The following is a 27,946-nucleotide window of genomic DNA, read 5'->3' as shown; positions in this document are numbered from 1 at the left end:
AGATCAGCCTGGTATGCCTGTAGTATCGCCATAGTATGCAGCGCAGCACCAGCCGGACCTGTGGCTTGATAAGCTTTGCCCACGAGAGCTGAAGTTATTTTACACGGCTTCGTGGGCAGGGTAGGCTTCTTTAATGAAGATGCCAAGCCAGGCAAGAGATAACTAGCGAGCGTCTCTTCCCCCTTTGGCATTTCCGTATACCCGAGCGTCTTCGCACCCACGATAGTCATAAATTGACGCCGTGGGCATGAAAACACTTTCCCATGATTTATTTAATTCACCATGGAGATCCTTAAAGAAAGGGAGAGGCTCATGTTTCGTCCTCTCCCTTTTGTCACTAGAAACCTATCCGCTAGTTTGCTTTTATTTGGGGCGCTTTGGGGAATGCTCGGAGGCTGGTTTATCAAACTCCGCAGAACCGAGAGAGATATCATCAACATCATTATTATAATTACCCCCACATGAACCGAAGAAACACCGAAGTGCGCTTCGGAATCACGCAAAGAAATTTATCTTAATTTGACGGTGTGGTCATAAAATAATCATGGCGAGCACGAAGCATTTTTATTGTGAATGATTCACAATGCTCGCACTCATCAGACTGTAAAGCCATGACCGCATGCTCCTCCCCCAAACACACAAAACAGTAAGTGTGTGTCGTCCTTCGCCATAAAGCGAAAACAAACACGACTTAGACTGCTCGTGACTCTTCTTACTCATATTTTCCTTTTAACTTAAACTCTTTTAAAATCAGAAAGAGAGAAAATCTGCACTCTTTCTTGTTGGAATCTAACTCCTAACAAAGATCTCAAGTGAAGTTCAAAAGGTAAGAGAGAGATTTGCATTTCAGTGTAGTACACACACATTTCAATAGTTGGTCTAAAAATAAAAAGACCTGATAACACAGCTGGTGCTCATCTATTTTATAGCCTCGCATCGGGTGCGCTTTGATGTCGTCATCATCCGAGGCTATGTACCTCCGGGTCAATTCCATTGACGTGTTTACACACTATATTCAGGTGTTCAACAATAAAGACGTTTCCCCCATAGCGTTTAGCAGCGCAGAATCGAGTAAAGCTTTTTATAGGGAACGCAATTTTCTGTAGTTTTTCACAATCAAAGCTCAGTAAAATTTTATCTTTAAAGCGATATCACTGCATGAAAAGAGGTGTATCCGTACTAGGAAACTCCTGTAAACACCACTGATTTTCGGATGTATCTACTAGTTCCACTGAGGGTAAACTTCTAATTCCACCAAGTTAGGAAACTCCCGTAATGATACCAATTCGGATGTATCTTGCTGATGGGATATTCCTGTGGTACATGCAGCCATTTGTTGCCATGGCAAATAATCCCATTGAAGATTTTGTCAGGGGACATTTTCACACCTGCAGAGGTACTGGGATTTCACACCTTTGCACAATTCTAGTGTCTCCATTGGTGTTTAATCTCAACACTGATTGGTTGCTTTTAAAACCCCCTCCCTAAACTCTGACAACTATTGGGACACAACTTTGAAACTTTCCAGTTGAGATCATTTGATTGGTTACACTTTGTATTAAGCCCAACCCAAGCCCTCATAGCTTAGTGACTTGATTGGTTATTTGCCTGCTATGCAGATAGACTACAAACCCCCCCCCCCACTATATATATATATATATTCATATTTATATTCATATACACCCCAAAACCCTTATGTAAAATAAAAAACTTGAATTGAGTTTGAAATGTTTATTTAATAAAAAACTGAACAATTCACAATTGTCACAATAACAAAATAATATTATACACAAATATTAAAAGTTGCATACATAAACAATACTATTTAAACTCATAAATATACAGACAGAGAAAGCAATATTAGAGTAAAATAAAACAAAATAAAAGTGACAATGAAAACTACATTCAAAGCAGTACAATGTAATGTAGCAGTGGCGGCTCGTGACTGCTCATCCGAGGGGTGCAAATTCAAAATAAGTGTTCGGAGTGTCATGTGTGTTGCTTGTGTTTTTAAAATGTGTTTGTTGCTTCATGTAAACCATGTGCATCACGGGTTTAGTCAAAACACGTGATGCACATACACGCAGAACACATATTTTGAACCACACAAATGACTGGCTATATACATGTTGTGACAAACTTTGCATCGAGTGCTCACAAAAAAAGAAGTCACCAGCTGCCACTGTAATGTAGTAAATATTTAAATAAAATAAAGCAAGATCAATATAGTTGTTGTTCAAGAAATCAGTCCTACACTGCAAAATAATGACTTTCTTACATAGTATTTTTGTCTCGTTTTCAGTAGAAATATTATTTAAATAAAATGCTTTTTCTTGATGAACAAAATGACCTAAGAAAATAAGTCTAGTTTTAGACAAAATAAATAAATGCACACAATTTAAGTGAATTTGTGCTTAAAACAAGCAAAAATATCTGCCAATGGTGTGAGAAAAAATCTTAAGTTTTCTTTTTTCTTAAAAACTTAATTCAAGCACAATTTTCTCACCCCATTGTTAGATAGTTTTGCTTGTTTAGGCACAAATTTACTTATTGTATATTTTTGTCTAAAAACTAGACATTTTCTTAGGTAATTTTGCTCATCAAGAAAATACATCTTGATTTAAGAATTTTTAGTTTTTCTACTAAAAACAAGATAAAAATCCTAAGTTAGAAACTGATTTTTTTGCAGTGTAGATACAATTGCAGAGCTCTGTCTTGGAATTATTCAAGAATTTCTCACTGTAAAACCTAAAAGTTAACTAAACTCAAACCATTTAAGAAAACCGGTTGCATTAAACCATTTAAGTTTTAAAACACATAGATTTGAGTACTGTGAACTTAAACAAATTGAGTCACATGCAGTTATGCACTTATATTTAAGTTCACACTAACTAAATATAAGTGCATTATTGCACAAGACTTAAGTTCACAGTACTCAAATGTATGTTTTTTTTTAAACTTAATGGGTTAAGGCAACCGATTTCCTTAAATGGTTTGAGTTAAGTTAACTGTTAGGTTTTACATTGTAAAGCATATACTTGTCAGCAAAGGTAACGTTGATGCACCCTCATCTGGACAGACATCTCTTTGGTGCCCTTTGGAAATATAAAAGTACATATAAGTATTTGGCATAATACTAATACACATACACATACACACGACAAATCAAATGACATAGAATTAAAGTTGTACATTTTAGAAAGTTAACATTAAACCAGTGGTTCTTAACGTAATTCCTGGAGGCCCACTGCCCTGCATGTTTTGTATATCTCTTTTATCTGACAGACGTAGTTCAGTTCATGGAGATCCCTTCTAATGAGCTGATGATTTGAATCAGGTGTGTTAAATAAGGGAGACACAGACCTGCCAACCTTGGAATTATTTTTTGAGTACAGTAGCATCGGCCGAAAGGACAGAACACGGGTTTTTAACATATAATTTAACACATGCACGCGCACATGCACACACGCACACCTCTTGGTAACTTTCAAGGTAACATGCACTCACTTTTTCCCCATCCTGCCATAATCTGCTTTAAAAATAATTATAAATGTGAATAAAATCATGTTTAAGTAAATTTGCCATACAGGTGATTAATAACATTATTAATGTTAAATACTGTATTCTCCAAAGTTTAGCATGTCTGCACAAACACTGTTAAAAGTGATATTACTGTTAAATAGTGGGAGATGGTTAACCCACAAATGACATTCTGTTATCATTTACTCAACCTCATATTGTGTCTAACCTTCATGATTTCTTTCTTGAGTGAAACACACAAAAAAAATTTGAGAAACATTTTTTTGTTTTTCCCTGACTAGCAAAAAATACAATGGAGTGGGGACCAGACACTGTGGTTATCAACACTCTTTAAAATAGCTTGTGTATCACACAATAAAGAAACTCATAAATGTTTGGATGGTCTGTTCTGTTATGTAAACTATGACTGAATTACATGTTTTAAGTTAACTATTCCTTTAAGACAGTATTTTAGAGTTAACACTGCTTTAAATTCAACCATAACTGTGAAAGTAGTGCTGTTAACTGTATGTCTGTCTGTAATTTGTAATTTGTAGCTTTGTTTACAGTACAGTACAGTACGGCATAGGCACCTATCACGTGGGCGCTCGAGACACGAGATATTCTCCATTTATAAAACTTTATTTGATGTGGTTTTTATATGACGTTTTATTTTATTGACAATTATCAAGAGCGCGTTATTTCAGAACGCATTTAATCCGCTTCACTCGGATGTCAGGTGGATTCCCTTCACTGAGAGTGAACTTTCCGTTTTTATTTGACTAAAACGGGATGCTCTGCCCCACGGTAAAATCATTGTACTTTTTCGTAAGCGCTCAATTATAAATGATGCCCATTTACAAATCAGAAGTAATGTTAGCGCATCTTGCGGTGAAGTGCACGTTATGAAACGGAGCCCGCGCGACCGTCGACTTCATAGGATTAAGCTAATGCATTTTTTCATTATTTGCACATCCACCCTGACCAGTTTACCTTGGCGTATCAGACGTCTTGACTCTCCGTTGAAAAAGATGGTCAGAAACTGCGGGTGGAGGAAGGAGATCACGCTGGAGTTTGTGATTCCATCGATAGCAGACTCTTGTTACTGATTGGCCATACGACTTGTCAATCATCCCCACTTTCTATGTGGTGGATGAGCCGAGTGCTATGATTGGACATATTTTTCTTTTTTCTGTTGCTTCTTTTGAGTACTTCGCGCGGCAAAGGGCGTCATCAGGTTTTTGCGTAGTTTAGAGTGACAAATCGTACCACCGTACATTGAGGTCAAAATGAGTACCTGCTACGCAAAATGCGTACAGGTTGGCAGGTCTGGAGACATACAAAATGTGCAGAGCAGTGGGTCTCCAGGAATAAGGTTAAGAACCACTGCATTAAACTGTACAAAGATACAACAACATATGATCAAAGAACTTCATAATACTTCATACATCTTCTTACTTAATTTTCTGTGTTGATGTCCTCAGAGTCTCTGTGTTGTTCTGCAGCTTCATTACAGTAGGTTACTTCAATATAGTTGTCTATCAAACACAGAATAAAAAAAATAGAATCACATACATCATAACACATCTATTTACGATTTAACCTTTTTAATTTAATAATTTCATTATTAAACTTACATCATTTTGGCCAGATTGCAGTGACATCAATTTCTTCAGTGTCTGGATCAGTCTGATGTTTTAGCTTTCACTGTTACTTCATTATATTTCTCTGGCAAACACAGAATTAAAAATCAAAATCACATATCACAATACATCCGTTTACTATTTAACATGTTTGATTTTAATTTAATGTAATCATTGAATGATTAAACATACATCAGCTTTACCCAGAAACCTCTTCATCGTCCACAAAGTTGACCACAGTGTACATGACCTCTGTAAACACAAACATGTATAGACTTCATATTTAAAAAGATGAAGAACATCAAACATATAACGTTTAAATATATTATGACTCCAAGCTTCTTTACAATTAGCATCTAGGTTCTCTTAAAGTGAAGCTGGCTTTGTTACAAATCAATATAAAGCTATTAAAACAGTCTTGAAAAATAAGCAGCATCTACCAGAACTGAATGAGCTTTTAAAACAACAAAAGATCGTCAGTACCATTTAAAATAGCAGAGAGACACTTGCTAGCTGCTAACATTTCAAACACACGTCGAGTTACTGTTGTTTTGTTTGTTTTAAGCAAATAACGTCTCATCTTGGCTTCTTTAAAGTTTTGTTTTTAAAATTTTAAACATCGAATTGATTCTTTTAACAGCCCGGTTTGAATGTTACTTCGCGTATTTTTAACCTCATGTTTACCTCTGTGTACCACGTATAACCTTAATGTTTTACTGTTTGTGGTTTAAATTCAAACAGTTCTAGTATAAAGACAAAAACGAATCATAGTTAATAACATAATATGAACAAATAGGCAACCGATCAGCGCGATGCAGACAAATGAATTAAATCAAACTTACCTTACTGTTAATGAGCAAACAAACAAACAAGAGACGGAGTAGTCCAGGCAGTAACGGTTCGCGATTTTGAATTTTCCCGTCAAGCCCATAGGTTGAGCAGTCGCACCTGAAGGGTGGGGGCAGATGAGTAGGTGCAGGTGCATTCTGGGAAATGTAGTCCTTTTCTTTTATATATACTTTTTATAATCCGCGTTTTCACACTATGCATTGTTCTTTATACTTGATTATTAATAAAAAATAAAAAATATTTTTATAAAGTTTATTACGTTTACAAAACATGTTTAGTTGACAAACATGTTAACAGTTATTTGGAATGATGCTCAGATTTTCTTAAATATAAAATCTTTGTGAATCAGCAGCACCTTCTTGATGAAATACAAAACTCTTTAAACATGCCTCAGGAATTATCTCTGGGTTTAGTGGATTAACTGCTCATCATTGGAAACATTGAACGTATACCTAAATTAATTCTTACTTAAATATTAGTAAATATAAACTAATGCTGAGTTAAGACATGTAACTTACTGAACTTACTTAACTACAACATGAACTAAAATTAATTTATTGTAAATGACTGCATTAACTAACAATGAAAAACATGTCGTAGTTAATGATGACTCTTCAATAGTTTATTATTAGGATATGCTGTAACTCAGCATTAGTTCATGTTAAAGTAAAAATACATGTATGTCTTTTTTCACTGTGATATATGGACCCTTATTATATTATAAAGTCCCCATCTCTTTTGTTTAAATTGATTGATTGAAGACAAACATTATAATATGTGGTCTGACTTTGTGCAAGCATGCATTATCATATGCTAAAAGTTACCTCCTCAGATAGACTAGAACATTCATTGGTGCCCGAACATTTTCCTTACAAGGGCCAAACCTGACTGAGGGCCGTGGGCCAAAAGTAAATGTTGTTGTGTTATATTAAAATTAAAGTTGCCCTGATAACCCCTAATTTATAATTTTCTAATATTTTAAAAATAAATAAGCAAACATTACTCTGTTTATGCATAACTAATGCAGTTTTATTTTCCAAGGCTTTTTGTAGAAAAAAGAAATCGTTTTGCCAATCAATTTTAAATATCCTTTTCTCTGTGTGCCACTGCCGCAACCTCTTCATTTTTAGCCTATAGTACCCGAGTTCATTAGGTTTTGTGATGCATTTTATACACCTTCAAGTATGCATGAAACATAAAAAAATTTAAGGTCTTTTGTGGGCCAACTTTGGGCACCTCTGGACTAGAAGTACAGTAGCTGACAGGTATCTGCAGATATGTTTACCCGAGTTTGTCAGTCTGTTTCACCCAACATGTTTTGCATCCACATGTGAAAGACTGTCTTTTAGATTATGGACCTGTCTATTGATATTTTTGTTTCTATTTTAAAAGATTTAATGAAATGTTAGGGTAGAATTATAATAACAATAGAAACAGTGAACTTCAAATCATGAGACATCAGCAAAAATAAGCAGCTTTACATTTCACTGACTAATTTATCAACATCCTAGCTAGCAAAAATGAGTTACATGATGTCATTTGAACGGCTTCTTTTAAACGATGTATGCAGCATTGAGAGATACGTTCACAATATTCTGACCTAGGGCAGTTGGAGACATGTTTTCAAAGTGTTGGAAATATATATTCTGAAATAATATTTGTTGCATTTCTCTTGAGTCAGAGACATAATTTTCACACATTAAAATGGTAATTGTGTCCATTGAATTTTAGTTATTTTGAATGATGCTTAGTTTCTTAAATAGACTAATTAAATTATATTAATAATAAACATATTTAGAAAACACAGTTTTTATGTACCACAATACTGTATGTGCTGTCTTAAAGAGACATGGTTAACCCCCCACCCCACCCCACTCAGCTCTGAAAACAAAGAAGACACCTCTACCTGTGGGTCATTAACATATAAAAAGCCCTTCACACCTCACACCCACCCCTCCTTACAACCAGCTGTAAGGATTCCTGGAAACTTCCACCAGTTCCTACATACATCCACAAACGTAAGGTTTCTGGATGTTTCACGGGTTTACTTTGGTGTATTACCTTTCCAAGCACTCTGCCTCAAAAATCTGGCAAACCTAAAGTTTAGCAGGGATTTCCCATTCCGTATTTGTCCGTATACAGCTCTTTTCATGCAGTGTATGGTATACACATTTGTTGTACAAATTTAAAACTGTTGATACCTTGAGCACTGTTTTTGAGACAGTCTTTTTGAAGTCCGCCTTTATTTTCTGGAACTCTGGTGATGATTGTTCTAGGTCAATGATCTTTTGTGGCTCATTTGGGTTCATGTTGTCCCAGTAGATAGGCAAAGAAAAATCTAAAATCCAAAACAGAGTTAGTGAGTCATATTTTACATACACATCTTGTGCAATTGCCCCAAAATTGACATAAATGCAGACTTTACAACTTATGCCATGGGCATGGTTAATTGTGCTGTGTAGACAGCCTCTGTCTGTTGAAAAAAATATTAGTGGTGCTTGCATTTATGAATAATTGTATTATTCTTACATCTGGAACAAATTTCGGTCACACATGCTTTGTTGTAGATACATGAAAGACGGCTCAACACTCTGGGGTCGACTGCGGCGCGGGCTCTTTATTTTTCAAAATTACTCTGCTGATTTTTGACATACAGATTTGATTTATACATCATTTAAAATGTTAAAGTGTCCACTCCCAATAAAAACAGAATGTTGTGCTTTTCGCAAAATTAAGAAAATAAACATGATGCGCGTTTTGTTCTCTCTCCATCAGTGAAGTCCTTTCAGAAACGCGTCAGAAAAATAAATTGTAACTTAAAGAATACTTGTCATAGAAACAAAAGATAAATGTCTACTAGGGCTGTAGCTATTGAATATTTTAGTAATCGAGTATTCTACCAAAAATCGATTAATCGAGTAATCGGATAAAACGCATTTTGGCTGAATTAAAGGGACATTTTGAAATATTCAAGATGGGTCTCTTAAAATAAACAACTAATTGGTTTCCTTTTATTGAAAAATCAACATTTTTATTTTTATAAATGCATAGTGTCAATCCATACAACATTTTCTATCAAAAATAAACATTTAGGTATTACCTATTGTTTCTCTGTACTGTAAACAATGAAAACTAAGTTGACTGATATATTAATGAAGTGCATTTAAGTGCCATACATTCTTTTTGGGTTTCAAATAAAGCATTTTCTGGGATGCAAAAACAAATAAAAATAAATTACTTTCAAATTAGTTTTATAGAGAATCAAAAATAAGGCATACAATAAAATAAATAATACAAAAACTCTGCCTTCGTGCAACATAACTTTCAAAACTAAATGTTTCCCAATCTACAGCTCAGGCATAACAAAAGCCTTAACCGTCTTCTTGGAATGCTTTGTGGTATTAAGGAGTCAAAAACATGTGGACAAGAACTTGGAACAAGAGTCCATGCATGGTTTCATATACTGAGTAGTGCCCCTATATTCATCAGAATATAAATGTCTTTCTTTTGACGTGTGTGCAAGTCTTTAAAGGAGCATGTGATTGCAATGAAGAAATGTAAGCATGTCAACATGCTCAGAACTGAGCCTTGCCCTACGCTTTGAAGCAATGTTTCCTGCTGATGAAAACAGACGCTCTGATGGCGTGGATGTGGCCGGAATGCACAGCACGGTCTTTGCCAGCTTTGCCAGTGTTGGATAGCGCGCTGCATTCATCATCCACCAAGACAGTGGATTTTCCTTCTTGGACAGGGGATGTTCTCCGAAAAACATCGAGATCTGTGGAATAGTTTTGACAACAAAATCATTCAAATTGAGTTTTGTTATTTATCTATTTAAGTCATTTTCAGTTTTTTTCAATTATGGGTAATGCCTTATAGTGAAAATTGTTAAAGAGGACTAAAAAACTGTCTACCTCTCTCTGCACAGCTTGGTTTAACTGCTGCTCCTCCTCTTCTTCATCACTGGAGCTGGAGTCTGATCCCAGTATGTCGAGGAATGATGTGACCCTCTTGGCATGCGCTTCTGGGGAGTCGTGTACTGTGCTGGATGTTCCATTTTCACTAGCAGTGAGCTGCTTTGGTTGCTTTTTGGCAGCAACAGCAAGAGCCATGGTTTGTACTGTGCTTTGAACCTTGAATACTTGGTCAGAAGGCAAGAACTCTAGTTTTCGAAACCTTGGATCCAGCACAGCAGCAAGCAGGGTGGTGTTTGGAGATTCAGGTGTAAACTCTGTCAAGCCTTGCCATCTTGCAGTGATCTGTTCTGTTGCATGGGCCTGGAATGACCTCACTGGTGCAGTCTCAAAATCTGGAGTCTGTATGTTGTTCTTAAGTTTGTGCACTAGCTGTGGAAGTGCAGAGAGTGTAACATAGTGTTGTCCGCTCAGAAACACTGTAGCTGCTTCAAAGGGCTCAAGAACCTGGCTCAGCTCCCCTATCAGGTTCCACTGTTCAGGCTTGAGATCAAGGTAGTGTTTCCCTTTCTGAGTCACTGCTGGGTCAGAGAGTGCAGCAGTTTCAAGCCATCTTTGTTCTAACAGCCTGGACAACATCTGATAGGTGTTGTTCCAGCGTGTGCATACATCTTGCACCAGCATATTTGTCTTGGTGCCCATTTGCTTCTGCTTCTCCTTCAACTTGGTGCAAGCAAGTTCACTCTTCTTAAAATGTTCAACAAGGCATCTCCCAGCAGCCACGCACTTGGAGATAGCTTGGTGGATCTTTAGAGAGCTTTGTACAACCAAGTTGAGGGTGTGCCCTGCACATCTCACTGATGCCCATCCATGTCTTTCTTGCAAAATGTTTGCTGCTGCTACGACATTAGCACCATTGTTGTGCACAACAGCCTTGATTTTTTTCAGGTGGAATGTCGAATTTGGAAATTACATCTTCAATCCACTCTGCAATATTAGCAGCAGTGTGTCTCTTTCCAAGGGGCATCGTTGTCAGGCAGTGGGACAGCATTTCCCAATCCTCCCCAAGATAGTGACATGTCACTCCCAGATAAGCCTCTGTTGCAACGCTCGTCCAAATATCAGTTGTGAGCAGGCCCGGATTGGCCATAGGGAGAACCGGGAGGATTCCCGGTGGGCCGGTCTGTTTTTTTTGGCCACGAGGGCCGGTGTTGTCATGCCACCGGGATGACGCGTATTTGCGGGTGAGAGATGTCCCCGCCGCTTTATGCACAAGTTGATTGTGTCCCGAGTCCCGACCACTTATTGGAAGAATTCTTGCATTAGGGTTCATTGACATCTAAAACGCATGGGAAACGCAGGACGTGTATATTTTAAATAAACTTGAGCGCGTCTTTTAACAAACGGGCTGGTCTCTAAAAGGAAAAGAATTTACAAAACGTATTTTTTTATCCAAGTCATAGATGAACTCTCTATGAATAGTCATTATTCATCGTTTATTGCAAGGAACAAAAATCTATTTGATGCAAAACTCATTAGTTTATTTGAAAAAAGTCGTTTCAAAAGTATATCCATTATGTTTTCTTTTTTTTTTAACACAATGTACCTTAGCCTACGTTATTTAGCAATAGACATGATCTAAGTACTAAAAAAATAAGATACAGATTTTTTCCATTTGTTTCCAATGCATTCTTGATAAATCTTGCTTGTGTATTGTATATCAGGGGTTTCCAAACGTTATCAACCCAACAGTTAATCTCAAGACTCACCATTTTTTAGAAATAGAAATATAGAGGAAAACACAAACACATTTGTTTCCTTTAGTTTTTGAATAAGTTTACTTTAGTAATATTATGGTCTTATGGTAGGGATGCATGATTATGGCAAAAAATATAATTGTTTACTGCATTTGCACGGAATATGAAATTATTTGAAAAATACAGTGAATTGCAAGGCTGCAGAGAACAGTGCACTACTGCAGACTTATACTACTGAGGGTTTAAAGATATTATTTTAATAGTCAGTCGTGAACTAAAGTGGGCCGGTCTAAGGCATGAAACTCCAGGGCTGAAAATGAGTCCCACTCCGGCCCTGGTTGTGAGTGCAATGCTGTCAGTCTCTTGCAGGGATTTCTTCAACTTGCCTTTAATACAATCATACTTTGTCTCAATCGTTTTCATGAAGAAGGTCTTGAAGGAAGCTCGTACTTGGGATTGAAAGTGGAAATCATCGCTTTAATGCCATCATCCTCCACCATGGACAGTGGGCGCATGTCTGTGACGATCATGTTTAAAATCATGTCTGAAAACTCAGCTGCTTGCTCAGTGGAACATGAAGTAGCTGTCCGCACATATCTGTCCATACGAAGCTGTGATGATTTACTGAAAAAGAAGTTAAATATAATTATAAAAAAATAATAATTCATAATATTTTTTTAATAATACAAAATATTATTATACAGTTAGTTATTAGTCTGTTATCATGACTGTTTAAATATAAACCTTATTGCAATCGAACTAAAAGACCTGCTGTATTGGAGCACAGCTTATTAACGTTACAACATTGTATTATTCAGTATTCAAACAACTAAGTATTCATCCAAATCATTGTAAAAAAAAGTATCTGTTAGTATGTTCCATTGTAAGAGCCATTCACAGCTTTTTTTAGACAGTAAATGTATTTCTTTACTAAGTACCCTTGGTATAACTAAGTTATTAGTTCGTTATCATGACTGTGTAAATATAAACCTTATTGCAATCAAACTAAAAGACCTGCTGTATTGGAGCACAGCTGATTAACGTTACAACAATGTATTATTCAGTATTCAAACAACTAAGTATTCATCCAAGCCACTGTATTAAAAAAGTATCTAGTAGTATGTTTCATTCTAAGAGCCATTCACAGCTTTTTCTGGACAGTAAATGTATTTTTTTACTAAGTATGCTTGGTATAACTTAGGCTCTTAAATTATCCGTTGTTGTAAGGGCACCTCCGCATACGTCGTGCGGTACATTTTCACAGAATTGCACTGGCCATTGTGGTTTATCCCTTAACGTTACATAGCATTCATCTTAACTAGCAATCACATTTGTTTAATGATACATTAAATTTACCTCGTCTCGAGTGATGGTCCTCCTGTCTGTGAGTAGAGTGGATGTTTCTGTTTAGATGCTGCAGCATGGACGACGTGCTGTTGTGGTATGCTAGCTCGATCTGGCAATGGACACACGCCACAGCGTTTTCTTTACTTTTCAATTTGAAATGGTCCCAAACCTTGGACATTTTCTGTCGTTTTTTCTTGTTTGTTTCTTCTCTTTCCTCATTGCCATCTTTATCGTTCCCTTCCATTTTGCAGCCTGCACTATCAATCAAAACACCCTCAAACAACGCGCCCTCAAATCAAAACACCGCAACCCGTGCGTCTCCTTCCGCTTTGTGGGGGATGAACAGTAAGCGGGTTGTTTCAAAATAAAAGTAACCTTTGCAGAATAACCTGGGTTTTTAAAATAATTAAAAGAGGCTCATTTTTTTGTACTCGAGTTACTCGAGGAATCGTTTCAGCCCTAATGTTTGAAAACAGATATTGTCATTCGGTGTAAACTGTATGAGAAGGAGGAGAGGTACCGTCTTTCTCCTGTTACCTGTTTAACTGTAATGAGATGAGATCGCCACACCCCCACGCTGTTGAAGTGAATGAGCAGAGACATCCATATGCATGACTCGTGCCTCCTGCAGTCAATGGATACGCAATCCACAATCCAGTCTCTCCATTCCTTGTTGTTTCATCCGATTGCACCAAACATGACATCTAAATCCTTATTTACTTGCGTATGTGTGTCAGTATCTCCAGACGCAAGTGTTTTCTTCCGTCAAACCTTTCACGCGATTGGAACGCACATACACAAACACACGAGTCAGGAAACTCGACGCGCTTTTTGGTATTCTTATGTACGCGATTGCAAACAGTGCACACTTTCACTGCATTCATGATCAACACGTGAGGTAATGGCGGCGGCTGTAAACAAACATTGATATGTTTATCACGCTTGTCCCTTGTGTTTCTACTATAATGATTACAAGAACACAAATAAGAGTCCAGACAATGATAGGTAGTTGTTCTTTTGAGCTTTTTACTGCACAAAAGTAAACCTCTCACTGGTCAACCAAACACTAACCCTGTGTTCACTTTATGATGGCCAAACAGTACCTTTACCATGATTAGGCTACTATGGTTTTTAAAAGGTAACTTATACTTATAAAATTAATAGAAAATATTTCAATAGAAATATATATATATATATATAATGTGTGTGTGTGTGTGTGTGTGTGTGTGTGTGTTTGTGTGTATTTACATTATATTGAAAAGTAAACCATATCATGGTTTTACTACAAAGAAAGTTACATTCCTGTTGAACATCCCCACAAGGCTCATTTTGTGGCTCATTATTCAACTCTTTTGTTTTTCAGCTGTCAATCACTGATTATTCAGGAGCTTACCCGCCTCCACGCATACAGCCTTTCCCAGGCAAAAGTGTCTTAGAAAGGGTTTAGTGCCAGTTTATGGGGTCTGTGTTGAGATACGGATGCTCTAGGATTATAAATGTAGTATTTTGTGGCAGGAGTCCGGATGACAAAATGCAAAAAATAAACGGGACTTCTTACCTTTGTGTTGATATAACGATTGTGTGTTTAATCCAGTTTGTTTCATATGTGTGAATAACCAATGTAAACCATGTAATTGAATACATCCAATGATCATTTTTGTCCACGAATGTGTACAATCCGTGAAATATAGATTTCACGGATTGTACACATATGAAAGTCTATTGTTTACAGCAGATTTCGCATGAATGTCTTGTTAAAGAATTTAATCTACAATCTGAAGAGCATTTATGTTGTAACACTTTATATGAGATTACACCTTAGGTTCCAGTAAACGCATGAACCCGCCTTTAAAGTTTGTTTTTAAAATTAGGGCGGCAGTATAATACTTGTGACGTCATTTGATATAACCTATCGTTGCTTGTTCCTCCACCACCCAATAACTTCATGAAAAATATTGATAGACAAAACATGTAGCCAATTAGATAACAAATCCAATCTTTGTGTGACGTTTTATTTCCTGCTGTGGATTTTTTTTATTGCTCGCTGTACCATTTACCATCCAGCTTCCCTGTGACGCACCTGTCAATCATGCCGAGTTTACATGGAGGTGTCTCTGTTTTGGTCCAGAGCTATCTTTAGTGGCTTTCAGCCATTTTGATAGCTACAGAATGAATGCTTGTTGAATGAAAAAATTTTGACAAGGACGTGTTGCATTATACAATGACATTATATCGGAGATTAGCGGACTATTCTGCAACATGGAACGATGAGGACTCCTAACTGTGAGTTTTTTCCTTTATTTTTGTAAAGTTTGTAGAGTTTGTAATATACAACAGCTTCAGCCCCGAATGTTTTGAGTCAAGCCCCGAATGTAATGACTGTCACTGAGCAAATATGAAACTAGAAGCCTATGTTCACCCCCAAAATCATAAGGTGTTTTATTTCATTGCGCTTTGGCTTTGCATATACTGCGTACAGCCTGTAAAAATATACTTTAAAAATAATCTAGCCTATAGAATACATTTTTTTGATCACGGTAGCCTAAGGGCTTCTCCATTTCTTCCTCTCTGTTGAATATGCAGCAGGTAAGGGAGGAGTTAGCACAGTTAACAACTGTGAGCGAGCAGGAAAGAAAAAATTTAAGACAAATTAAGCAAACTAGACTTTGGGGATTTTTTTGGAAAGCAGTCTGAAGATCATCTGGCTGACTTTCACTGTAGGCCTATTTGTTGAACTAGCTAGTTATTATTACCATAGGCTAACGTTATATGTTAACACTTGTACTGGCATCTATTAGTACCGAATCTTGTCCGGATAAAAACACAGAAGAAGCTGAAACAAGTGATAAAAGATTTCTCACTCACTAATGTGATCTTCATTAAATTTTAACACTCTGGGGTCGACGGTGGCGCGGGCGCCGCAAACTCTTTATTTTTCAATCACTCCGCAAAGAGACTTAAATTACTCTGCTGATTTTTGACATACAGATATGATTTATACATCATTTCAAACGTTAAAGTGTCTAGTTTTTTTCTGTCCACTCCCAATAAAAACAGAATGTTGTGCTTTTCGCAAAATTAAGAAAATAAACATGATGCACGTTCTGTTCTCTCTCCCTCAGTGAAGTCCTTTCAGAAACGCGTCAGAAAAATAAACTGTAACTTAACGAATACTTGGTGTAGAAACAAAAGATAAATGTCTACATAATGCTTGGAATGTCTCCTTTTAAATGATATAAGTGAAATTGAAAACAGATATTGTCATTCGGTGTAAACTGTATGAGAAGGAGGAGAAGTACCGTATTTCGCCAGTTACCTCATTATCTGTAATGAGATCGGATCGCCACACCCCCGCGCCATTGAAGTGAATGAGCAGAAACATCCATATGCATGACTCGTGCCTCCTGCAGTCAATGGATATGCAATCCACAATCCAGTCTCTCCATTCCTTGTTGTTCCCTCCGATTGCACCAAACATGACATAAATCCTTATTTCCTTGCGTATGTGTGTCAGTATCTCCAGACGCGAGTGTTTTCTTTGTTCTTCCGTCAAACAGTTCACGCGATTGGAACACACATACACAAACACGCGAGTCAGGAAACTCGACGCGCTTTTTGGTATTCTTATATAATGCGCGATTCCAAACAGTACAATCCTTATTTAGTTGCGTCTAAGCGCATATCTCCGCACAGCAAGTTAATTAAACACAGGATCACTCGCGTGTGCACACATTCACTGCTTTCATGATCAACACGTGAGGTAATGGCGGCGGTTGTAAACAAACATTGATACGTTTACCACGCGTGTCCCTTGTTGTGTATCACTATAATGATTACAAATACACAAATAAGAGTCCAGACAACGATAGGCAGTTGTTCTTTTGAGCTTTTTACTGCACAAAAGTAAACCTCTCGCTGGCCAACCAAACACTAACCCTGGGTTTAAGTGTGTTCATGTTAAGATGGCCAAACAGTATCTTTACCATGATTAAGCTACTATGGTTTTTAAAAGGTAACTTATACTTGTGAAATTAATAGAAAATATTTCAATAGAAATATATATAAATATATATAATGTGTGTGTGTGTGTGTGTGTGTGTATTTACATTATATTGAAAAGTAAACCTTATCATGGTTTTACTACAGAGAAAGTTATTCCTGTTGAACATCCACACAAGGCTCATTAGTGGCTCATTATTCAACTCTTTTGTCTCTCAGCTGTCAATCACTGATTATTCAGGAGCATTCCCGCCTCCATGCATACAGCCTTTCCCAAGCAAAAGTGTCTTAGAAATTGTAAATCAATATCTTGCTTTATGTGATTGAGTAGGCCATATGATTTTCACATCATTTTGAAGAAAAAACTCTAGACTACTAGATCCAGTTTGGAAAGTCTTGGGAAAACATGTTTAGAATGAGTTTTGTGGAGCTGTATCAGTGACTTAAAAATTTTGCTTTTTCAAAAACCACGCATAAACATTTTTCTCTCAAAAATACAAACATGTACATACATGTTGATTATATAATATTGTAGCCCAGTTTGTGATGAACACAGTGTTATGAGACTTTTGCCATTAATATGTTTTTAAGCAACTGAAAAAAGCACAAATGTCAGTGCATGTCAAAACTTCCCAAGGGCCCTAAAAACCCCTTAGACCCCAGAGGGTTAAACAGTGTGTAAATTAAAAACCCACTTAATATTACCAAAGGTGGACCACATGTCCTGCATTTTGCAGGAAGCTTTCAAATTTGAAGCTATTGATTTGAAATGTGAAGCTTTGTCCTCTAGTGTCACGCAAGTGCAAAAATAATACATAAATAGTGAACTATAACAAGTATAAATATATGTTCATTTAAAGAAACTTGCAAGCATACTTGCAGTATAAACTAAATAGTAGTTTACTAAATAGTAGCTTACTGAGGGTACACTTCAGTGTGTACTTTCCTAAACTAAAAATTGCTAATTTCATTAAAATAGTAAACTACTACTAGTATACTTATAAGTTCACTTGTAGTATAGATGCATTACAAATGAGATCCCTCCCCCACTAACACCGAGCACCCTTCCTTCGAGCTCATTTTCTTCAGCGCGTGTGCACCAGTATTATTGTGAACGCATACTTAGCAAGAATACTTAGATTACTTACATAACACTCCGAAATACAATCAATGGTTGATAAAGCACAATTACCTGTTGAGAGGAAATGTGGCAAGCTCTGCATCCAGCTTAAACCCTTTAAAATCTCGTAGATTCCTCCCCCTTTCAAATGCTTGTCCAATATTGATCCTAGTTTTATCACGGTCACGCAGCTTTCTTTTTTTGTTTCCTTCTTTTCATTGGTTGTTTTCCTAGCTCTAGTTGTTAACCATGCGGCAGTGCTTCGTCTTCAGAGAATATAGTTCTCAGTATGTATACTGTTAAAAGATCGCTGTGTCTCATATCACCTTGTTATTTGGCTAGGTCCAATCTTTACGACTCATCCGTTGTATTGCGTTAAGGGAAAGGTATGTTAGTTCTTCCTCGGTTTTTTGTCCATTTAATTGATAATTAATGATATTATGCATTGCAGCGAGGTTAATCTCATTTGCGCCCCCCCCCCCCCCCTTGAGAAATGAAATGCCCGTCCGTGAATTTGTGTCTGGCGCCGGGTCTGAACAAAAGGCAACATTTAAGTTAAAAACTGAAATTCTGTTGATTTGAACTAAGATAACATTTCAATCAACTGCATGCTGGATTTGATCTCAGGGCCCGTATGTATAAAACATCTCAGAAATGCTCTTAAGAATAGTCTTAAGCTATGACTTAAGTGTCAAAAAATTCTTAGTAAGGAGTAGGACCAGTTTGAGAATAGAAGACGTTTATAAAGAAGCTGAAAGCAACTTTTAGTAAAGTGTAAGACTCATTCTTAAGTGCTGACTTAAGTGCTGCAAACTGAGGACTACAATGATTTCAAACTAAAATGGCCGCCCTTAACCTCTGAATCAGCCAATAGAAAGCCGGCAATGTTATACAGTCACAGCAGCATGTGACACCATTTATGAATCATGAAGACATTCAAATTATATTAGTATTTAGATATTTTTAATATATTTTTAAAATATTTAAATTTGCTTCAAAAAATGTTTAACAATATTACAAATAACCATTTTGCACCATTTTGATCAAGTTTTTAACATGTTAATGAAATAGACAAACATAATGTTATTAAAAAAATTAAGATGATTAATCACATTATTTTAACTTCACTCACAAGCTGTTTATAAAGAAAAGACTAAAGTTTGCAAACACTTAGATAAAAAAACCTTTGATGATCAAGCCTGAACAAGATGATCAAGTTAAGTTGGATTTCTCCACTTAAACACAATTGTAATATTTGCCATCTTTGTCACTTTCACCTTTGGCTTGCTCACTGCTAACATTGCTAACATTATGATTGGGTCAGGGTTTTATACTCTAATATCACTTTACATGTAATGATATCACTGCAATCTTGTACTTCACATTTTTTATTGTTGATTTTATTTACATTTTCTGATATTTTATTTACCTATCATAAACTGTAAAATGTAAAAGCGGCTCTACTTAAAAACCTTACTTCAACTGTTAACACCTAATATTTAAACATTTTTAACTTTAATTATTTCACTTAAACTGAGAAATTGAAACTGAGAAGTTGAAAAAACGTTACATTTTAGGCATTATCAATAATATGATCCAACTTTAACTTTTTACAGTGTATATTTTTCAAATTTATATACATTATACCATTGCTGTCTTGATAATCCCATAAAAATTATTGGTACTGTGCAAGCACTTGAATGTGCTTTTTTACTAATATACATCTTATACTGTATATTATATTGTGCAATATAATATACATTGTATAAAAACCCTATACTCTTTATATATCATAATGTTATATTAATTCCTGTCTACTGTCTATATACTACTAACATGTATTTATTGTACATTTTCTGCTCTGCAACAATGCAACAATAATTGTTTTCAAAAGTGCTATAGAAATACATTTTAATTAAAGTCATTCTAACACATTCTTTGTTGTAAAGTGAATGATCCTCTGCCTCTCTGCTGCCCTCTTGTTACTCTTAACTAGGTTAAGAGACCTCTCCAGCTCTCTTAAATAATTTAGGAGCTGAGACCTAGTCTTAACACTTAGGAGGCTTTATAAATCAAACATTTTCTTAAGTCTAGAAATAAGAGTAAAATGACATCATTCTTAGAATTTTGACACACTTAAGACTAAAAATTTACTCTGAGCGGCTTTATACATACGGGCCCGGATCTCAAATTTTAAAGCAGCAAAGAGCTGTTATTAAAAGAAACTATGTTCGGCAAAATACCAATTTGGAACTACTGTAAATTAAATTAGATTACACACACTAAACAATCACGAATGAAAGGTTAACCATACCTGAACGATTCTCTAGTCGTTTAAGACTGGTCTTCTTTCCTGTCCCACATGCTGTGGCAACCATCTTTCTCAAATCCACAGTCCATTTCAAACCATGTGCATCCACAATTCCATCTTTCACATCACGTTTTTCAAGCCTATGATTCATCTCTTTCGATACCTTTTCCCAAAAGCCCCTTGGTCCCAGAATGCACCATGTGACTTTGGTAAAAAGGCTTTCCTGGTCTCTTTTTATCACCTTAGAGTAAAAAAATACCTGTTAGATAAATTAAATAAATGTTTTTCTCTAATACACACTGGACAAAATTATTAGCACTCCTAGAAATTTAAAATAAATTAAAGCGGCAAGCAGCGATGAAAGGACCCTCACACCGATTGCCACCGCCAGCCGATGGCCTTAGGAAAGCAGTGAGCAGTGGGGGATATGCATTTTAGTGGGTAAATATAGGAGGAACAGGCAATGTTATTTTGTAGCAGGAGGCAATGAGGACAGGTGAACTCAAGTGTTACATGCATACAGTGTTAAACACAGTAATTCACTTTCGTATCCTTCATGGCAACTTTCAGTAAGGCAGCACTGCAGGATCTTTTAAGTGTGTGCTGTTATATGATTCCATATATTGTTTACATGCAACACAATTCCATACAATGCACTTTACGCGAGCTCGCGCACATGGACGCCATATGCAATGTGTTTTTAGAGTTCATACTAGAGGTCTTCACGGGTCCACTTAGATCCGAAAACCCGAGGTACAATAATAGCGGCATCGGGTCTCGGGTAATTTAAAAATGAATGTGTTTTTTCTGAACGGACCCAAGAAGACCCGAACTCTCTCGCCTGTGTGCATCAATGTCCTTTTCAAACCTCTCATCTGTTTGCCAAGAGCGCTTGCGACATTGTGTGGTTAATCGGAAGGTTAATTTTCGTTGAGACAAACATGTCAGTCAATTATAAATGTACATTTTAGCGGTTACGTTGGTGTCGTCGTCAGATAACAAAGTGAAACGAATGGAGCAGCTCGCCAAATTGGTTGCAAGGTCACCGGAATTTCTTTCTGTCTGACTGCTGCGCGTGGGTCTGCAGAATGCACACACGTCAGTGCCGTTTACATTCGGTTCCAGTCGGGTTAAAAAAAATTTCACTAGTTCGGGTCGGACTCGGGTCTAAATTTCTCGGGTTTGTCTCGGGTTGGGTCTTTCTTTAAAAATTGTTTATTTATGCACGTCGGGTTCGGGTATGAAGTGATTCGGGTCATTTCGGGTCGGGTACATTTCTTTGGACCCGAGAAGACCTCTAGTTCATACGCACTTACAGAAACAGATTAAAACAACAGAAGCTAGACAATCTGTCGATGGGCATCTGAAAACAGTAATCTGAAAACAGCTTTTTATATAACTAATCACTGCAGATGTTTATCTGAGATGTTCTGAATTTAGTTTATGTACATGATAGTTTATCTGAATGTAGTGCTATAAGTGATATTTACCCATCAGTTATGTATGCAAGCTTATTTCTGATGACAATTTATGCTAACAGCTGTTTATAACTCTCTTACGGTCTGCATCCCTCTCATCAGTACAAAACTATGAAGTGGAAAAACATATTCACACTTTTTGGACATAAAGTTATATGCCAAAATGAGCAGCTCTGTTGTGTATCAGTTTCTTAGTTTATACAAGTTAAGTTTTTGAATAGGGTTTGTTTCCAAATAAACTGAAAATGTCCCACTGACCTTCATTTCTATTTTGATTATATTGTTAACTTCTTAATAAACCACAAACAAACATGTATATATTCCTTTTGTCCTCTACATTCTTTACTGTAGTTCCCTCTCATATTCCTGCCTAAAGGCTCATTATGCAGCTCATTATGCAAGTCTTTTGTTTCTCAGCCGTCAATCAATCCTTCTCGAATATGGCCCCTCTAAGCAAAAAGTGTCTTACAATTTCTAAATCAATTATTGTTTAAGTGAATGAGTAGGCAGAATGATTTTCACATAATTTTAAAGAAAAAAAAAAACTCTAGACTACTAGATTCTGTTTAGAAAATTCTTGTGAAAACATGTTTAGTATGGGTTTTGTGGACCACGCATAAACATTTGTCTCTCAAAAACACAAACATGTACATACATGTAGCTCATATAATATTGCAGCCCAGTTTGTGATGAATGCAGTGTTATGAGACACTTGCCATTATTATGTTTTAAAGCAACTGAAAAAAGACCAAATGTAAGAGCATGTCAGAACCTCTGCCAGTGTCCCAAAATGGTCGGACCCCAGAGGGTTAAACATTAATTAGAGCACAGATTGGACACTGTATGTGTAAGCTAATGTAAAACATACCTGTTCATGTAATAATACATGAGCATCTCGCCATCACGGACACAACTTTTGGTGTCAATCGCATGAATCCCTTAGGAAGAGTATTTAAAAGTTCACAGCATGTAACTTTCCGCCTTAACTCTTTCACCGCCAGCGTTTTAAAAAAAGTTGCCAGCCAGCGCTTTTCATGATTTTCACCAAAGTTTAATGCCTTCCAGAAAATGTTCTTCTTTAAATATATAAACATACAACATACCAAATGAAAGAACAGACCCTCTGCTTTCAAACAAAAAAAAAACGTTTCATCCTACCTTTAGTGGTTCTTTTGCAATCAGTTTTTGAATATGGGTAGGTTTTTGCAAAAACACCACATTTTGAGCAAAAAGCAGATATAATTCCATTTTTGTGACTGACTTTTCATAGAGATCCCATTCAGAGCGATCTTTAAAACAGACACGGACATGCAGCAGCTTGCCATAGGGCCATACTTCCGGGTTTAAAAAGTTGCGGAAGGGCGCCACCTGGTGGATAATAGCGGTATTGCGAAAAAACAGAAAATCTCGTCATTGGCGGGGAAGCGTTTTCTCTTAATTGACGAGATATCTCGTCAATGGCGGGGAAAGAGTTAAATGTGGCAGAACATGAAAGTAAAGTTTGACACGTTGCCATGGGAACAGCATTTGAGATATCAAAAATCCCTTCGCAATTTAGCAAGTCCAATGACTGGGCATCATGATCACCCTGTTTGGTGTCAATCGCATGAATTCCCTAGGAGGAGTATTTAAAAGTTCACAGCATTTAACTTTCAGCCTTAATTATGGCGGAAAATGAAAGTAAAGTTTGACACATTGCCATGTGAACAGCATTAGAGATATCAAAAATCTCTTGCAATGTCCCATCTACAATGTCTCTGCATTATGTTGACCACTTCTGGAGTCAATCACATTTATTCCCTTGAAGGAGTATTTTAAAGTTCACTGCATGCAACTATAAGGCTTAAATATGGCTTAAAAATGAATGTAAAGTTTGACGAGTTGGCAGAGTAACAGCGTTCGACATTTAAAAAATCCCTTTTGCAATTTAGCATCTCCAATGTCTTTGCATCATGTTGTCCAAGTCTGGTTTCAATCGTATGAATCTACTAGGAGTATTTAAAAGTTTACCACATGCAACTGTAAGATGAGATCTATATGCGTATTAACTTTCGTACATGTGCGTACATGTTTGCCCGATCTGTGCACCAATGTTTGTTTTTGCATTACAGGGGGTGCTACAGAGCTCCCCTGCCACACTCGTGTTTCAACCTTTTCCGATCCTAATGGCAGACGACTCTGATGTCTGTGTCAAATTTCAAGAGTTTTCGAGTATGTTAAGGCACCCAAATTGCCCCAAAATATAAAATAATAATAATAATAATAAATTATTATTATAATAACAAAAGGGCTTCACACCTTTCGGTGCATGCCAGTCTGGCCTGCTCCTCTGTGCTCAGGCCCTAATAATAACTCCTTGAAGAACAATAGGCTCGTCGCACCTCGGTTCTCGAGCCCTAATTAAATGTCTCTGAAGTATATAAACATTGATTTTAACATTTTCATGACAATCCATGATGACAAGAAACATGATGTTTTCCAGTCATGGCTACTGTTTCACAAGAGAATAAATAGTGAGTAACAAGATTAAGATTAAGTCCACTTAATCATTCATCACAGTGGATAAACCAAAGACTATAGTTCTGATGAGCAGCAAAAGATTGTTGAGCTACGCAAAGTAAAATGTGGCTTTAAGGAAAAAGATAACCATAAAAACATCTATTTCCACAATCAGGGAAATAGAGAAAGTTTTAATCGACCGGAGATGTTGCAAATCTGCCTAAAAGAGGACTTGTGTCTATATCATCTTAATGATAATTTGAGTGGACAAAGACTCTCCAAGGATCACAGATGGAGAACTTCAGTAATCAGTTGAATCTTGGGGTAAGAAAGCTTTAAACAAAAATAATAATAAAGGAAAACAGCACATCCATTACACAAGTTGTTTGGGACACAGTTAAGGAACCCTCTGCTCTCATGCAAAAACAGTATATTTATTTGCTTAACTGGAACTTTGAACAGGACTGGGTTCTGCGGCCTGAAACAGTTTTTTTGGCACCAGGAACACAAGATGTGAAGGTTTACATGAGACAGTGTTTTACTAAATATTGAAGTTCAACATAATTATTTAGAAAGAGTGTAATAATATTTCTCAACACTACTTCTTACTCGCAATCAACTCTGAATTTATTTTATTCAGTCCTTTTGTGAACATTTCAGCAATCATATGTTCAGTGTTGCAATATTTTAAGTCTATGGCTCAACTTGCAATTTGCTCTCGAATTAAGTGGTACTTGAGGTCAATGTGTATTGCACGTCCCTCCAATGAGGTTTCTTTGCCATAGAGATAGCAGACTGATTTTCCTCATACATCACCACTGGTCCTATTTGTTTATTCTTGAGTTCTGTTAACAATTGTCGGATCCAAACCGCTTTTTGAGCTGTGCTTGCCAATGCCTTCTATTCCGCTTCAGCGTTAGAAAGAGCTGCACATCTGTTTCTTACTTCTCCCACTCACAGCTGCTCCGCTGATTTGAAATATGTATCCTGATACAGATTTGCCAGATTTGCAATCATTTTGGTCTCCAGCCCAATATGCATCTTAATATCCAACAAATTCCTTTGGCTTGTCTTTGCTATACACAGGCCAAGATAATTTATTTGACAACACTCCATGTCTGGTCTTGTTCTGGCTGACAAAAAAAGCAAACTACCAACAGCAGACTGAAATTGTGTCTGATCTACTTTTTCGTCATCAGAATGTTTTAAGAGTTTCATGTTTATGTCTACTGGTGTGTTTATTGGTTTTGAATTTTCCATTCCAAATTTCTCCAACAGGATTTTTGCATACTGTATGTTGCTTGACTCATCCAGATTTCTTTAGTGTCTGGTTTTTAGACAATTTTCATCCTAAAAAATGATTAAGTTCACCCATGTCCACGGTCTCAAAGTGTTTCGCAAGCATTTTCCTCACCTCTATCATACGTTTATCATTTTGTCCAGCCAGAAGAATGTCATCAACATAAACAGCAATAATGAACATCTCACCTGTTACTGCTGTATAAATGCAAGGATCAGCTGTGGTTTGGACACACAGTTTGGTTTCATCATACTCTGATAACATTTTTTGTGAAAAACCTTGTGCAATAAGGCATGCTTTATGTCTTTCATACATTCCATCAACATCAACTTTGACTTTGAACACCCATTTACTGCCTACTGCTTTTCGATAATTTGGTACCTCTACCAATTTCCACACATTGTTTTAATACAGTGATTTCATTTCTTTCTTCAAGGCTTCCTTCCATTGTGCTTTTTCTGGGGTGGTTAATCCTTCTTTCACAGTTTTTGGTGCAGTTGTGTAATGAAAACATTACACATTCAATGTGTAATCAAAGCATTTACAAAATCAAGTCTGTCTTGTTCTTTTAAAGGGATAGTTCGGCCAAAAATGATTTCAAACCAATGATTTACTCACCCCCAAGCTGTCCAAGATGCACATGTCCATCATTTTTCAGACAAATGCCATTTCAGTTATTTTAGAAAATGTTTTAGATCTTTCAGTTAATCAAATGTAAAGTTATGGGATCCATGTCATTCAAGTCCAAAAAATGTGCATCCATCCTTCACAAAATGAATCCAAATGGCTCCACGATGATAAACAAAGGCTTTCTGATGGTAAACTGTGCCGTTTTGTTGTAGAAATATCAAAATTTAAAACTTTGTAAACGAAAATAACTAGCATCCGGTAAACTGCTATTATTGTGATCACACCACTTTTAACACTCTGGGGTCGACGGTGGCGCGGGCGCCGCAAACTCTTTATTTTTCAATCACTCCGCAAAGAGACTTAAATTACTCTGCTGATTTTTGACATACAGACATGATTTATACATCATTTAAAACGTTAAAGTGTCTATTTTTTTCTGTCCACTCCCAATAAAAACAGAATGTTGTGCTTTTCGCAAAATTAAGAAAATAAACATGATGCGCATTTTGTTCTCTCTCCCTCAGTGAAGTCCTTTCAGAAACGCTTCAGAAAAAATAACTGTAACGAATTCTTGTCGTAGAAACAAAAGATGAATGTCTACATAATGCTTGGAATGTCTAGTTTTAAATGATGTAAGTGAAATCGAAAACAGATATTGTCATTCGGTGTAAACTGCATGAGAAGGAGGATAGGTAGCGTCTTTCTTCTGTTACCTCATTATCTCTAATGAGATGAGATCGCCACACCCCCGCGCCATTGAAGTGAACGAGCAAAAACATCCATATGCATGACTCGTGCCTCCTGCAGTCAATGGATATGCAATCCACAATCCAGTCTCTCTATTCCTTGTATTTCCATCCGATTGCACCAAACATGACATCTAAATCCTTATTTACTTGCATATGTGTGTCAGTATCTCCAGACGTGAGTGTTTTCTTTGTTCTTCCGTCAAACAGTTCACGCAATTGGAACGCACATACACAAACACGCGAGTCAGGAAACTCGACGCACTTTTTGATATTCTTATAAAATACGCGATTGCAAACAGTACAATCCTTATTTAGTTGCGTCTAAGCGCATATCTCCGCACAGCAAGTTTATTAAACACAGGATCACTCGCATGTGCACACATTCACTGCTTTCATGATCAACACGTGAGGTAATGGCGACGGCTGTAAACAAACATTGATAAGTTTATCACGCGTGTCCCTTGTTGTGTTTCTAATATAATGATTACAAAAACAAAAAATAAGAGTCCAGACCATGATAGGCAGTTCTTCTTTTGAGCTTTTTACTGCACAAAAGTAAACCTCTCGCTGGCCAACCAAACACTAACCCTGTGTTGAAGTGTGTTCATTTTACGATATCCAAACAGTATCTTTACCATGATAAGGCTACTATGTTTTTAAAAGGTAACTTATATTTGTGAAATTAATAGAAAATATTTCAATAGAAAAATATATAATGTGTGTGTGTGTTTACATTATATTGAAAAGTAAACCTTATCATGGTTTTACTACAGAGAAAGTTACATTCCTGTTGAACATCCGCACAAGGCTCATTATGTGGCTCATTATTCA

The 27,946-nt window shown here is 36.6% G+C and overlaps 2 protein-coding genes and 1 long non-coding RNA gene across 3 annotated transcripts in view; all 3 read right to left on the bottom strand.

The window, feature by feature from the left end:
* Nucleotides 1-27,946, bottom strand: part of LOC135783587 (protein mono-ADP-ribosyltransferase PARP14-like) — a 108,012-nt gene that overhangs the window by 4,358 nt on the left and 75,708 nt on the right. Inside the window, exons 12-13 of the mRNA XM_065294331.2 lie at nt 20,463-20,700; nt 8,213-8,349 (exon numbers count right to left, since the gene is read on the bottom strand). Coding sequence (XP_065150403.1) covers nt 8,213-8,349; nt 20,463-20,700 — 375 coding nt within the window. The remainder of the gene's footprint in view (nt 1-8,212; nt 8,350-20,462; nt 20,701-27,946) is intronic.
* Nucleotides 1,133-8,170, bottom strand: LOC135783590 (uncharacterized). The gene is made up of 5 exons (XR_010545704.2): nt 6,005-8,170; nt 5,355-5,414; nt 5,157-5,247; nt 4,978-5,057; nt 1,133-3,095 (listed from the first exon to the last, which is right to left on the bottom strand). It is a non-coding gene; the product is annotated as an uncharacterized lncRNA (long non-coding RNA).
* On the bottom strand, nt 8,371-14,225 carry LOC135736265 (E3 SUMO-protein ligase ZBED1-like). Its single transcript, XM_065255007.2, has 2 exons — nt 9,926-14,225; nt 8,371-9,789 (listed from the first exon to the last, which is right to left on the bottom strand). The coding sequence occupies exons 1-2, from the start codon at nt 10,625-10,627 to the stop codon at nt 9,538-9,540; spliced, it is 954 nt and encodes a 317-aa protein (XP_065111079.2). The 5' UTR covers nt 10,628-14,225; the 3' UTR covers nt 8,371-9,537.

The sequence above is a fragment of the Paramisgurnus dabryanus genome, chromosome 2, assembly GCF_030506205.2.
Source record: "Paramisgurnus dabryanus chromosome 2, PD_genome_1.1, whole genome shotgun sequence".
Lineage (NCBI taxonomy): Eukaryota > Metazoa > Chordata > Actinopteri > Cypriniformes > Cobitidae > Paramisgurnus > Paramisgurnus dabryanus.
Note: the sequence above shows the minus strand (reverse complement) of the source record. Positions and strands in the feature narration are given on the sequence as shown.

What these genes read in the sequence shown, in the direction of transcription:
- LOC135736265 (XM_065255007.2), bottom strand. Translation starts at nt 10,627, where the DNA reads ATGGGCACCAAGACAAATATGCTGGTGCAAGATGTATGCACACGCTGG. An exon ending in ACCAAGCTGTGCAGAGAGAG is followed by an intron (nt 9,790 to 9,925) that starts GTAGACAGTTTT and finishes ACTATTCCACAG; the next exon opens with ATCTCGATGTTTTTCGGAGA.